Here is a 13382-nt window from a genome sequence, read left to right as displayed (position 1 = left end):
CTTCAGCTCATCTGCATTGTTTGGTCTCTTGTTTCTCATCTTCCTCTTGACAATAACTCACAGATTCTCTCTGGGGTTCAGGTCTGGTGAGTTTGCTGGCCAGTCAAGCACACCAACATCATGGTCATTTAACCAATTTTTGGTGCTTTTGACAGTGTGGACAGGTGCCAAATCCTGGAAAATGAAATCAACATCTTCAAAAAGCTGGTCAGCAGAAGGAAGCTTGAAGTGCTCCAAGATTTCTTGGTAAACAGGTGCAGTGACTTTGGTTTTCAAAAAACACAATGGATCAACACCAGCAGATGACATTCACCTCAAATCATCACAGACTGTGGAAACTTAACACTGGACTTCAAGAAACTTGGGCTATGAGCTTCTCCACCCTTCCTCTAGACTCTAGGACCATGGTTTCCAAATGAAATACAAAACTTGCTCTTATCTGAAAAAAGGACTTTGGTCCACTGAGCAACAGTACAGTTCTTCTTCTCCTTAGCCCAGGTAAGACGCCTCTGATGTTGTCTGTGGTTCAGCAAATTCCTTGACACGTCTGTATGCCTTGACCCCAGCCTCAGTCCATTCCTTGTGAAGTTCACTCAAATTCTTGAATAGTTTTTGCTTGACAATCCTCATAAGGCTGCGGGTCTCTCGGCTGGTTCTGCATTGTTTTCTTCAACACTTTTTCCTTCCACTCAACTTTCTGTTAACATGCTTGGATACAGCACTCTGTGAACAGCCAGCTTCTTTGACAATGTATGTTTGTGGCCTACCCTCCTTGTGAAGGGTGTCAATGATTGTCTTCCCCATCATTGTGTACCTAGTGAACCAAACTGAGATATCATTCTGGAGGCTCAGGAAACCTTTGCAGGTGTTTTGAGTTGATTAGCTGATTGTCATGTTACCATATTCTTATTTGTTGAATGGTGGGTTTTTATTAAATGTGCGCCAAAATCATCACAATTAAAATAACCAAAGACTTAGACTACTTCAGTCTGTGTGCATTTAATTTATTTAATACACGAGTTTCACAATCTGAGTTGAATAACTGAAATAAATTATTTTTTCACGACATTCTAATTTATTGTGAAACAACTCATTTTTTTTATTATTATTTTTTTCTTTTAGGAAGGAAATTAAATTAAAGTTCTTCCACACTGACTCAGTCAATCATATCTCTTTGAACCTTCATTGTCATGATATAACAGAAAAGGCCCCTGTCCAAACTGTTGGTATATAATTAGACACACACAATTTCCTAGAATATCATTATATGCTTAAACATTGAGATTTGTACTAATGGACATTTAGAAGGAGGTGTATCAATACTTTTGGCAGTATATATGAGTATGTCTTGCTATTGCGCGTGCACCGTGGCTCTGGCTATTGTGCGCGCGCACTCGCGTAGTTATTGCGAGGAATGCATGCTCGCGCCAGCGGCGTTCACGCGCATTTTCAGTGCGATGGGAGTCCTGTGAGGATGGACACACGGCAAATCCTGCGACTCCTGGCCGTTTTAGCAGGATTAAACGGAGTATGTGAAGGTGAGTTTGAAGTGTTTGTTCGTCCCAGCAGTGTTTTGTTGACGTGTGTGTGTGTCGGTTTAGTTTATTTGAGCTGTTTTAGTCGCTGAACGTAAACGTTTGGCGTTTAATACAACAACAACAACATGGCGCTGGGATTTAAATAATGGCCTCAATAACTCTCTGCCTTTTCACTGACTCTGTCTCTTTCTCTGTCAGAAACGTGAACGTATGATGTGCTTAAATCTATATTTTATACATTTGCTGTTTAAATAATAATAATAACGCAGGATGACTCCGTTTATGATACAAACTCAAAAGGTGAGGGCTAGCATGCTAACAGGCTAACACAGTCAATAAGTGGCTGTAGTTTCGGGATAAAACCTAAAGAAAGACTCAAATGAGCTCGTGTGATCAAATATTATCTATTTAAGTGTATATGAGTCTGAATATGGTTGTTGTACGTCCCAACATAGTGTCATTCTACATATTCAAACAGCTTTAGTTCTGTTTAGAAGCAGTTTTTACTGATCTGCTGAATTTTTGCTGTATAGTTTTACTTGGATTTGTGCACATTCGTAATTTTAGTTGTTTATTTTTCTATTTAGCAAGTGATACGGAATGCTTACAATTTACATGATCATAGTATCAGATACAGTAAACATAAAATGGCTTTATTTGGATCCTGGCAGACTGGTTTATTTAAACCTGATTTTATTACAGCCAGATTATCTTATATAAACACATCTCTGTTGGTTGACCTGTGGCACATTAAGGTGTAAGTTCCTCCAAATGTTCATTAGTGTTTGTTATTAATGATCTGTTTAGTGTTGTGTTTAGCTAAATAGAGAGGAGCTCAGTTCACTATAAGTACAGTGGAAAATCAAGTAAATGGTTGCTCTCAGTATGAAATGACATGTTAATATCAGGACAGAAGGAAGGTGTGTGTCAGATTGATTCTTTCCTTTTGAGTGATGATATGGTTTTGGGAAACAATAACCTCTGAGCACAGGTTATGATGATGGTTGTGTGGGTTAAATCTCAGTTCTTTGTGAAGAAGGGACAAAATAAGCATATGACTGAACAATGACCCAATTTCTCTCAAATATATGTCTGTTTGACTCTTTCTCTCTGCATCATATAGAAATACAGTGCGTCTTTGTCCATGTCTGGTTTGATATGGAGTAGCCAGTGGGTTTTCTTTTATTACTGTTAAAGGGTTAGTTCAGCCAAAAATGAAAATTATGTAATTAATAACTCGCCCTGATGTCGTTCCAAACCTGTGAGACCTCCGTTTATCTTCAGAACACAGTTTAAGATATTTTAGATTTAGTCCGAGAGCTCTCAGTCCCTCCATTGAAGCTGTGTGTACGGTATACTGTCCATGTCCAGAAAGGTAAGAAAAACATCAAAGTAGTCCATGTGACATCAGAGGGTCAGTTAGAATATTTTGAAGCATCGAAAATACATTTTGCTTCAAAATATTCTAACTGACCCTCTGATGTCACATGGACTACTTTGATGATGTTTTTCTTACCTTTCTGGACATGGACAGTATACCGTACACACAGCTTCAATGGAGGGACTGAGAGCTCTCGGACTAAATCTAAAATATCTTAAACTTTGTTCTGAAGATAAACAGAGGTCTCCCAGGTTTGGAACGACATGAGGGTGAGTTATTAATTACAGAATTTTCATTTTTGGCTGAACTAACCCTTTAAGGCTTTTTTTTTAACCCACTGTTAATGTTTTCTGCAAACGAAAGGCTGACGGGCATTTCCTCCTTGAGGTTCAATAAAGTGCATCTATCTGTCTGTTGATCAATATGCCTGTCTAGGAAAGAATTAGTTTGTGTTCTCTAATGATCTTTAAAAGCATAATACTTTAAAATTATTTATGTATAATAAATTTAAATGCTTTAAAATGTATGATGATAATGTTGATACTTGGCAGTCTTAGGTTCTGTACTGGGACTAAATTACAGCGCTGAGCTTGTGTGATATAGCTAATGTCTTCATTTAGCATTTTGATGATATTCACAGTATTTTTTTATACATTAGATTTGTTTCTTCAAGAAGTATGTAGCTCAAGCTATTTTCTGAAGCTGCAAACTATAACCCACAGTTTTTTGAATATAAGATATAAAGACTTCAATGAACCCAAGTAAGAAAAGGGAAAAAAAATTGGTCACATTTCAATCTTTCAATCAAATTTTCACATGTAATTCAATGTGGCACTTGTCATTTATTCGTAATTAATTGTGAAATCTGCTAGCCATTTCTGAGTGAAAATGGTTTCTAAAGCAAATTTATTTCAGTGTGATATTGCTCACCCAGTTTTGCAACAGCACGGATAACATTATTAATCCTCTGATAACAATGCTTTCCCACCTTGACTTTGCAACACAGTAAACAAAGATTGTGTATCATATTTAATGAGAGCAGTGAAAAGCTTATCTGAACACATAACTGAAGCATGCGAGGATTACTTTACTTCAGATGCAAGGCATTAATGAGCAAATCTCAAAAATGTGGGGTACAGAATTCTTTTTTGCCAATTTCGGCAATGACAGTGAATTTAATAATGTAAGTATGTGTAATGCAATTAGCATTTAATTGAAAATGTATTTGAAAAATGTAACTTTGTGGTGTATAGCACAGATCATCATGTCACACACAGCATTATATGCAAGACGACAGATTCACAACAATTACTGTGTTTTCATTAGTAGGTGATGATTTGTTTAATTACTAATGTCACTTACATCAGTGAGGGTCTGAGTCCAGTTGAAACAACCCCCTACAGCTAAGAAAACCCCTAATAAGGCTATAATTTTAAACCAAAAGTACATTTTTACCTGAGGGTTTCTTTTTTATATATATATTTTTTTACATACAGGTATTTTAATATAGTTTTTGTTAATATTTAGCATTATACTTTATTTTTCTGTTTAATTTTAGTTAGTAGTAGACAAATCTTTTTATTAAATTTTCCAAACATTTGAACAACAATCACATCAAATTAAAATGTTAATACAACATTGCAAACATAATAGGAAAACAAAACAAACAAACAAACAAACAAGCAAACAAAAAGAACCAACGGGTGGGGGTGGGGGGGGGGGGGTAGGGGGGAGCTTACAATTAGCATTTTGGGTTAAATCTATCTTCAAAATATGAAAGGAAAGGCCTCCATACTTTAAAAAATCTGTTAACAGAGCCTTGCATGGAATGTCTCAGTTTCTCTAACTTTAAATACGCCATGACACTTTCTACCCACTTAATGTGTGTTGGTGGTTTATTTGACTTCCATTTTAGAAGTATAAGCCGTCGGGCCAGCATAGAAGAGAAAGCCAGTGCATCCGATTGACCTGGCGGTAGTGAAAGGTTTTCGGATGCCACACCAAATATTGCAATTACGGGGTCTGGTTTTATCTCCTTTCCACACATAAATGAAAACGTGTCAAACACAGCAGACCAGAATGGTCCTACAACTGGGCATGTCCAAAACATATGACCCAAAGTGGCCTCATATCTGTGACATCTAGAACATGTTGGGTCTATTTCTGGAAATATTCTTGCCAGTTTACTTCTAGAAAAGTGTAGCCTATGAATTACTTTAAATTGCAGTAATCCATGTCTGACACAAATAGATGTCGAATGAATTCTCCTAATGGCTGATTGCCAGACTGCTTCTGCGACTACACTTCCCAAATCCTCTTCCCACTGTTTCTTTAAAAAGTCTAAAGATGGAGAGGCCGCCTTTTGAATCAGACTGTACACTGTTGATATCAGACCTCGCTCAGATGTACTCAAGTCAAAGAGCTCCTCAATCCAACAATGAGGAGGAGGGGCCGAAAGGGTATTAAAATATTTTTTGACTAGACTTCGTACCTGCAGATACCTATAAAAATTAGATTTAGGAATATCAAATGTTTTAATCATATGGTCAAAAGAGACAAAACTACCACCTTGAAAAAAATCCCTTACACACCTGAGTCCCTTTCTAAACCATGCCTGAAATGCATGATCAATTAAGGATGGTGGAAACAATGCATTGGAAGTAATGGGTAACAAGGAGAGTGCTTGTTTTTGCTTAAAGTGTGACCTAAACTGAGCCCATATTTTTAGAGTGCTAGTCACCAAAGGGTTGCTTGTCAAATACTTCCTGTTAAGTGGTAGTGGGGCACAGAGCAATGAGAATAGAGAAACTGGACCACAAGATGCCTGTTCCATCTCCACCCAAACAGGTTTGCTCTCCTGATCCAAATGTTCTGCCCAATAGATAACTTTATCAATATTACATGACCAATAATAATACAAAAAGTTGGGCAATGCCAGTCCCCCTTCATCTTTCTGTCTTTCTAAAAATGTTTTCCTGATTCTTGGAATACTTTTATTCCATATGAAGGAAGATAAAAGTTTGTCTAACTCCTTAAAGAAAGATTTGGGGATAAACAATGGGACATTTTGAAATAAAAATAAAAACCTTGGCAGAACAGACATCTTAATTGTGTTTATTCTGCCTGCCAATGAAATAGGTAATAAGGACCATCGGTTTAAATCTTTTTTCGTTTTTTCTATCAATACAGTGAAATTACATTTAAATAGTTCTTTGTATGTACTTGTCACTGAAATTCCCAAGTACTTAAAGGAATTATAAGTTGTTTTGAATGGGAATTTCTTGAGATCTAACTGCTTTGCCTCATTATTAATTGGGAATAATATACTTTTATTAAAATTGATCTTATATCCTGATATTCCCCCAAAACTATTTATAAGTTCTATCGCTTTGGGTATGGACATATCTGGGTTGGATATATATATTATGAGGTCATCTGCATACAACGAAATCTTGTGGGTGCTCCCACCTCTATTTATACCTAGCAGATCTGTCTCCTTCCTTAACGCTATAGCTAGGGGTTCTATCGCAATGTTAAATAAAAGTGGTGACAGGGGGCAGCCCTGTCTTGTGCCCCGGTGCAAACAAAAATAATCTGATATTACCCTATTGGTTCTTATACAAGCAGTAGGATGTGCATAGAGTATACTGATCCAAGTGCAAAAACTAGATCCAAAACCAAAATGTTTCAGGGCTGTGAATAAATACAAGTATTCTATGCGATCAAAGGCTTTATGTGCATCTAACGACAACAGAACCTCTGGTAGCCGTGAGCTGCCTTGTGAGTAAAGTATATTGAATAGTCTTCGCAGATTACTTGAGAGCTGCCGCCCAGGCATGATGTTTAATTTTAGTTGTAGTAATTATTTTAATTAAGGAAGTTTTAGTAATTTTGTTGTATGTGTTTGTTTGCATTTGTTTGCATGCGTTACTTCATGTCTATAGTTTTTAATTGTTATACTTTAGCTTGAAGTAAAAAACTAAATGTTGGCAACTAGCTATTATTTTTTTTTTCTCAGTTCGGTTAATGTTTATTTTATTACACATAATAAAAAAAAAATGTTTTTTTCCTCCGCTATCTGCTGACCATTATCTTTTTTTACATAGATCTGGCCGATTGGCAAGAAACACGTTTTGTGTACTCAGACTCACTTTTGTCACATGTTGATGATTAATTTTGGGCCCTCCGTGTAATGGAGAAATATTTTTAATGTCCTCAAGACACATTTAGCATTTATTTTTAAATGTGTACAGTTCCTAACATCATGTTATTGTAATCTTTCCAAATGTCTTTTAAAGTCCCCTTTGAAAGAGTGAAGTTATCCAGTCTACCCTCAGTTAATCAGATACTTGATTGTGTTAAATCTTTCTCCTCAGTGTGTAGGATTGAGAATAATTATGAATAATTTATGCCAGATGTTTGCCAAATAATTAAGTGTTTATCAGTTAGAAACTGTAATTGGCAGAAGCAGGACGATGTGGTTTGCGTCTGAAAGTCATTAAAGTTTTTTTTGTTATAAAAAGCAAACCAGTGCTAAAGTCACCTGTCAGATATCAGACCAGTAATTAATTCACATGTGATATTTGTAAACAAAATAATTTTATATTAGTTTTACAGTGAGAATAAAGTTGCTGGTTGTTTTGCTGCAGATTAAAAATAAGCAAAGAATGTCCTTCAACTGAACTGATTTATCAGCCTCTTCCAGTGTAGACAACCTTTCCTTTTGTTTTTTGGGAAACGAATCATTAGTTTTGCTTTGCATCACTCTAACCTGTCTGAGTTGTTGTTCTGAAAACATTGCGTACAGGACATTATCTGAGCTCGCCAGTCATCAGCTGGTTGTAGATAAGCAAGGTGCCCGAGCCAGTTTGACTGGTCCAGAACCGCCTTCCTTTGGTGAAAATATCTGGGACTTTTTCTATCATAAAAACACTTAGTAAAAGTGATTCTCAGGCAGGTTACTACATTGAAAAACACTTTTCTCTAAAAATAACGAGGCAGCATTACTGCAAGTCCATTTACTTGAGACCACCTGCTTGTTTCACAGCTCTGCTGAGAATGATGTTCTTGAAATATGAAAGGCAACACTTCCTTTTTAATCAAACACTGCAGTACTGCACCAAACGTCCAGTAAAATGTGGTAGAAGAGTTTGTTTAGGCCAGCATTACTGTCTCAGGACTTGGACAGCATTGTATGCATTGCAACCAATTAATTAATTCACAGTTGGTCATTTGAAAATGATGCATTGTGCACTGGTGTACTTATATTAAAAAAAAAAAATAATAATTCTTCCAGAATATTTTTAAGTGGCAGAAACTGATTTATTGTCAACTATGGCCGAGCACAAAAAATAAAAATTTCCCGATTAATCGTTTTTTTTGAATGAAGTCGATTTGATACCGATTCATAAAAGCCGTGAATTGTTCTTTTCCGATATTTATTTCAGCAAATATATAAAAAAAAAAGAAAAATTGATTCCGGCATATCCCTAGTTTAGATTTTATGCAATGCTAAAACAGTCAGATGATATTTGTGTCTGACATGGTTTAGAAACAGCGTGACTTATCTTGCTTTACATGGTGTGTGTAGTTTGTTGACGGTGTGAATAAACACATTGTTGATCTAGAATATATTTTTCATCAATCATCTGTAACTTCACATGTATGTGTTTATTCGTTCCCTGGTTCCTGCGTGTCTAATGTTCTGTCCTGAGCTGTTTCTGACAGTATTCAGACAGACCTGCGAGTCTCGCTGTTTTGCACATGTGTGGGTGTTTGCTTTCAATGCAGGGAAATGCCAAATTATTGAATTGTCCTTTGAATAGAAAATGAAGTCTAAAAGCCCTGTGAGTTTGCATTGGTCTGCACATCAGGATACACACAGCCTCTATCAGTCCATTTTGGGGAACACACAATACTGTACACACAAATCAAGTTCACTACCTCTGAAGTTCCTAAATATTCTCCCAAGGGTCGTATGAATAAAGTACAACTAGAAATTAGACTGGCTAATATCCCCATCTGGATTTGAATGGTTTCCTGTTATTAAGCTGAAGTCCTGATGAGTCACAATAATTATTTTCCATATTGCCAAATGGTATTGCATCATATTTAGTTAAGCAGTTAGCAAAAGCTGTAGAAAAGGAATATGAGGACCAAGAATTTCTTATTAATCACGGATCATTTAATTCAAGAAAGTTAACAACAACGAACACATTTTATATTCTACTGTGTAGAGGAGGTCACAAGACCTGCCCACATGACTTTAAATTACTTACACTGAGGTATAGTCATAGTGTCTCATATTCATTAAAATATTGTTTATGGATGTTTTGTAACATTTAAGCAGTTCTTTGTGAGCAACATTAGACTTTTAGTAAAAGATGTATTGGTCATTGGACCTGCTTCAATTCTTTTCAACTCATTGTAGACTGTAATCATAAAAAGTAGTGCATTTTAATATGTCCATGTTGAAATTTTATGATGTTGTTATTCCCTGTAAAATTGCCAAGATTCTGAAGAAGTATGATGCAATATTTAATCACACTAACGGATGGGTTTTGGTGTTTGTGGTCCATTTGTGAATAGCAGTGTTGGATTGAAATGTTTTAGTAAGAGAAAATTTGGACTTATGTTTACTGCACAATATACACTGTCTACTGTTTTAACAAATAATATGAGATGTGGTATATAAAACCTCTTAAATCTCAAAATGATACATTGTATTCACATGACTTGACTCTAGTGCATGTTTAATTCAGCAAGTGACGTCAAGTCTAGAGAATAAAAAGGTTAATTGTTAACCAGCACCCCCATTACGGGACTCACAGCTGAAAAATAAAAATAAAAAGTTAATTAAAGCTGCAAGCAGCAATGAACGGGCCCTCGCAGCCGGGCTCACCGCCATCGTGTTGCTTTAGTAAAAAGGTGAACGTTGAGAAATATGCATTTAATGTCCTAAATAAGTGGAATATATCAAAGTATATCCCATATATGTGCCAATCTTACCGTTGCCAGCAGGTGGCGCTATCATTATAATGGAATATTGGCCTTCAGATGTGTTCAGGCCAGGACTCTTATCGAACATGTGAAGTTTGGGGAAGATTGAACATTTTATGCTTGAGTTACAACAACTTCTCTTGCTGTGGCAAGACATCAAATTTTGTCATGGCGCCATGGAAACGCCCTTTAACAAAAACTCAAGATCTCCAAAAGTTAACATTGCACAGGCCTTTAGATTAGACTGACCACAAAATATATGTTAATCTCAAAAAAATTATAGGAGTAGTTTGTCGCAGCGTAAAACATGTCACTTCCTGTTGCCAATAGGTGGCGCTATGACTATAACTGAATGTGGGCATGTAGATCTGTTAAGGGCAGAAGTTTTATCTAACATGTGAAGTTTGGGGCAGACTGGACATTGTATGTCTGAGTTACAGCAACTTCCTTTTTCATGGCGAAACATCGAAATTTGTCAGGCCACCATGGACACGCCCTTTAACGAAATCTAAAGATCTTTGCAATTTAACATCGCAAAGAGCTTAAGATTACACTGACCAGGTTTGGTGTTGATCTGAATAAATCTCTAGGAGGAGTTCGTTAAAGTACAACCCCTGAAAATGAACAAAACAACGCCAATTTTGCAGAGAAAATTCTAAATAACCGACTTCCTGTTGGGATTCGGATTTCGTACCAAGAGACTTTTTTGTAGGTATTGGTGTGTTACATGTGTATACCGATTTTTGTACATGTACGTGAAACATAGCTCGAGGCGCACTCTGTTGAAAGTGTATAGGTGGCGCTATCGAGCCATTTTGCCACACCTGATGGAATTTTGGCCTTCAGATGTGTTCAGGCCAGGACTCTTATCACACATGTGAAGTTTGGGGAAGATCGGACATTTTATGCCTGAGTTATAACATCTTTTATTCCCATGGCGAGACATCGAACTTCGTGACGGCGCCATGGACACGCCTTTTAACGAAAACTCAAGATCTTCACAACTTAACATCGCACAGGGCTTTAGATTAGACTGACCACAAAAAATACATTGATGTCATAAAATTTCTAGGAGTAGTTCATCGCAGTGTAAAATATTTCACTTCCTGTTGCCAATAGGTGGCGCTATGACTATAACTGAATATGGGCATGTCAATCTGTTCAGGTCAGGAGTCTCATCAAACATGTGAAGTTTGGGGCAGATTGGTCATTGTATGTCTGAGTTATAGCAACTTCCTGTTTCATGGCGAATCATCGAAATTCGCCAGGCCGCCAAGGACACGCCCATTAACGAAAACTCAAAAGCTTCGCAATTTAACATCGCAAAGGCCTTCAGATTAGGCATACCAAATTTGGTGTTGATCTGAATGAATCTCTAGGAGGAGTTCGTTAAAATACAACGCATGGAAATGACAAAAATGACACAAAATTTGCTCATAATATTAGTAATAACCGACTTCCTGTTGGGTTTCGGATTTTGCTCCAAGAGACTTTTTTGTAGGTATTGGAGAGTTACATGTGTATACCGATTTTCATACATGTACATGAAACGTAGCTCGAGGCGCACACCGTTGAACGTGTATAGGTGGCGCTGTTGAGCCATTTTGCCACACCCACTTCTGAAACCCATATCAGACGTAAATTTTCGCCAGTTCTGAGGTGTGTGCAAAGTTTCATGACTTTTCGAGCATGTTTAGGCCCTCAAAAATGCGATTCATTTTGGAGAAGAAGAATAATAATAATAAATATAGCTGCAAGCAGCGATGTCGGGCTCAAGCCATCAGTGCAACGCCACCCCGGTGGCATCAGGATAACTGTGCCCAGCGGGCATAAGCATTTACAGTAACCCTCTGACAACAAGTTTTAAGGGATGCGGCAGTTAAAGGGTTAATCCGACCAATCTAGACTTTGAAATCACATACACAGAACAATATATATAACTTTAGTAACACTTTATTTTAATATTAATAAAAAATGTATAAGGTGTGCATTGTAGCTGACACCTATATGAACACATTACAATTGTTTTATGACTGCAAGTCTTTCTTCTCAAATGCTATTGAGCTTCAAATTTGCATTTGAGCCCATGTGAAAAAGTAAGATAATTTACATATGACTTACAGTTTGTTGTAATAAATATCAAACATTCAATTTAATTGTGCATTATAGCTGTCACCTAGATGAACAATTACAGTTGTTTTTATGACTGTAAGTCATTCTCTTCAAATGCTACTGACGTTAGAAAATTATTTAACAATAGCACATGTAACTTTAGAGACCGGCCCTAAATTTGAGACTCTAGAAACTCCAATGTCAAGACAACTTTATGCCTGTTTTATTTTCTTTAGTTTTCTTTTCTCTGTTCCGGATTGCTGATGTCCTATACCCAGGCATAGATGTCCATCCATCAATTACGAACATTCAGCCGCAAACATGAGGTGTGAGCGGTCGCGAGCACAGATGGGAGAATGGCGAATGTTTTTTTTTTGTTTTTTTTGAGCAACTGGGATGGTGCCCCCTCTGGGAGTTGGTGCCCTAAGAAGACTGCATACTATGCATATAGGGAGCAGCGGTACAATCTCAAAGATATATTCCTCAAACCATCTTACAAGAGGAGGTGATGCTAATCCTTCAAGAATCGCATAAAAGCTATTCAAGTGTACAGTTTCCTTTTATTGCATCTTGAAATAAATATTTCTGAATTCTGAATCAAACTGGGTTGTGTTTATTTATTTATTTTATAAGACAACTGAGACTTTAATCTCCTTTGTAATATATGTGCTTTTAAACCAAGAACAATTTATTTATGGATGTATTACTGCTTAATAATGACTATTATTAAGGGAAAAGGCTTTATAATCATGAACTATTTACTAATGCTTAGCTAATGAGTGCAATTATTATAAAGTGTTACCATTGCATATACTAATGTTAACAAATTAGACATTATTTTACAGTGTTACCAAATCCTTAAATAATGTATTAGTGTTTTGTAATGATTTTAATGACCTATAAGCATTTGTGAAATAGTTTTGCTTGCATTGCAGCTTTATCTGTCAGTTGAAGAGTTTTACTGTTACATCCATGAGATTAATAAATGTCATGTCACGTCACAGGTTGTCATAGGTCAGTATCAAATGAGTTTGAAATTATTATTTGCAGCACAAATTAGGGTTCTTAGGATGTTTTTAAATCCCTAAAACTGTCAGAAAAGGATAAGGCCTAAGAGATTTCTTAACCTGTAATGAAAGGAAAAAACACCACCATTAGCAACAACAAAAACAATAACAATTTAAAATATAGATTTTTTTTTCCTGATTATTAAAGGGATGATTAGGTCTCTCTCTCTCTCTCTCTGCCAGACAGCCCCTCCCTACAGTCCACACACACTGTCACAGTCACCAACCCCCTCACACTCCCCCTCCCTCTCCCCCTCCCTTCCCTCACACAGACAGGGTGGCCAG

The 13382-nt window shown here is 36.7% G+C and overlaps 1 protein-coding gene across 2 annotated transcripts in view; it reads left to right on the top strand.

Annotated features, from left to right (window-relative positions):
* The window catches only part of acvr1bb (activin A receptor type 1Bb), an 87772-nt gene that overhangs the window by 48633 nt on the left and 25757 nt on the right, over nucleotides 1-13382 (top strand). The window contains exon 1 of one of the 2 annotated variants that reach the window (XM_052558166.1): nucleotides 1393-1538. The exons of the other annotated variant lie outside the window; for it this stretch is intronic. Coding sequence (XP_052414126.1) covers nucleotides 1415-1538 — 124 coding nt within the window. The 5' untranslated portion in view covers nucleotides 1393-1414. Of the gene's footprint in view, nucleotides 1-1392; nucleotides 1539-13382 lie in introns of those variants that run through there. 2 annotated transcript variants of the gene reach the window in all.

The sequence above is a fragment of the Carassius gibelio genome, chromosome B6 (assembly GCF_023724105.1).
Source record: "Carassius gibelio isolate Cgi1373 ecotype wild population from Czech Republic chromosome B6, carGib1.2-hapl.c, whole genome shotgun sequence".
Lineage (NCBI taxonomy): Eukaryota > Metazoa > Chordata > Actinopteri > Cypriniformes > Cyprinidae > Carassius > Carassius gibelio.
This window is presented reverse-complemented; position numbering and strand designations above follow the sequence as displayed.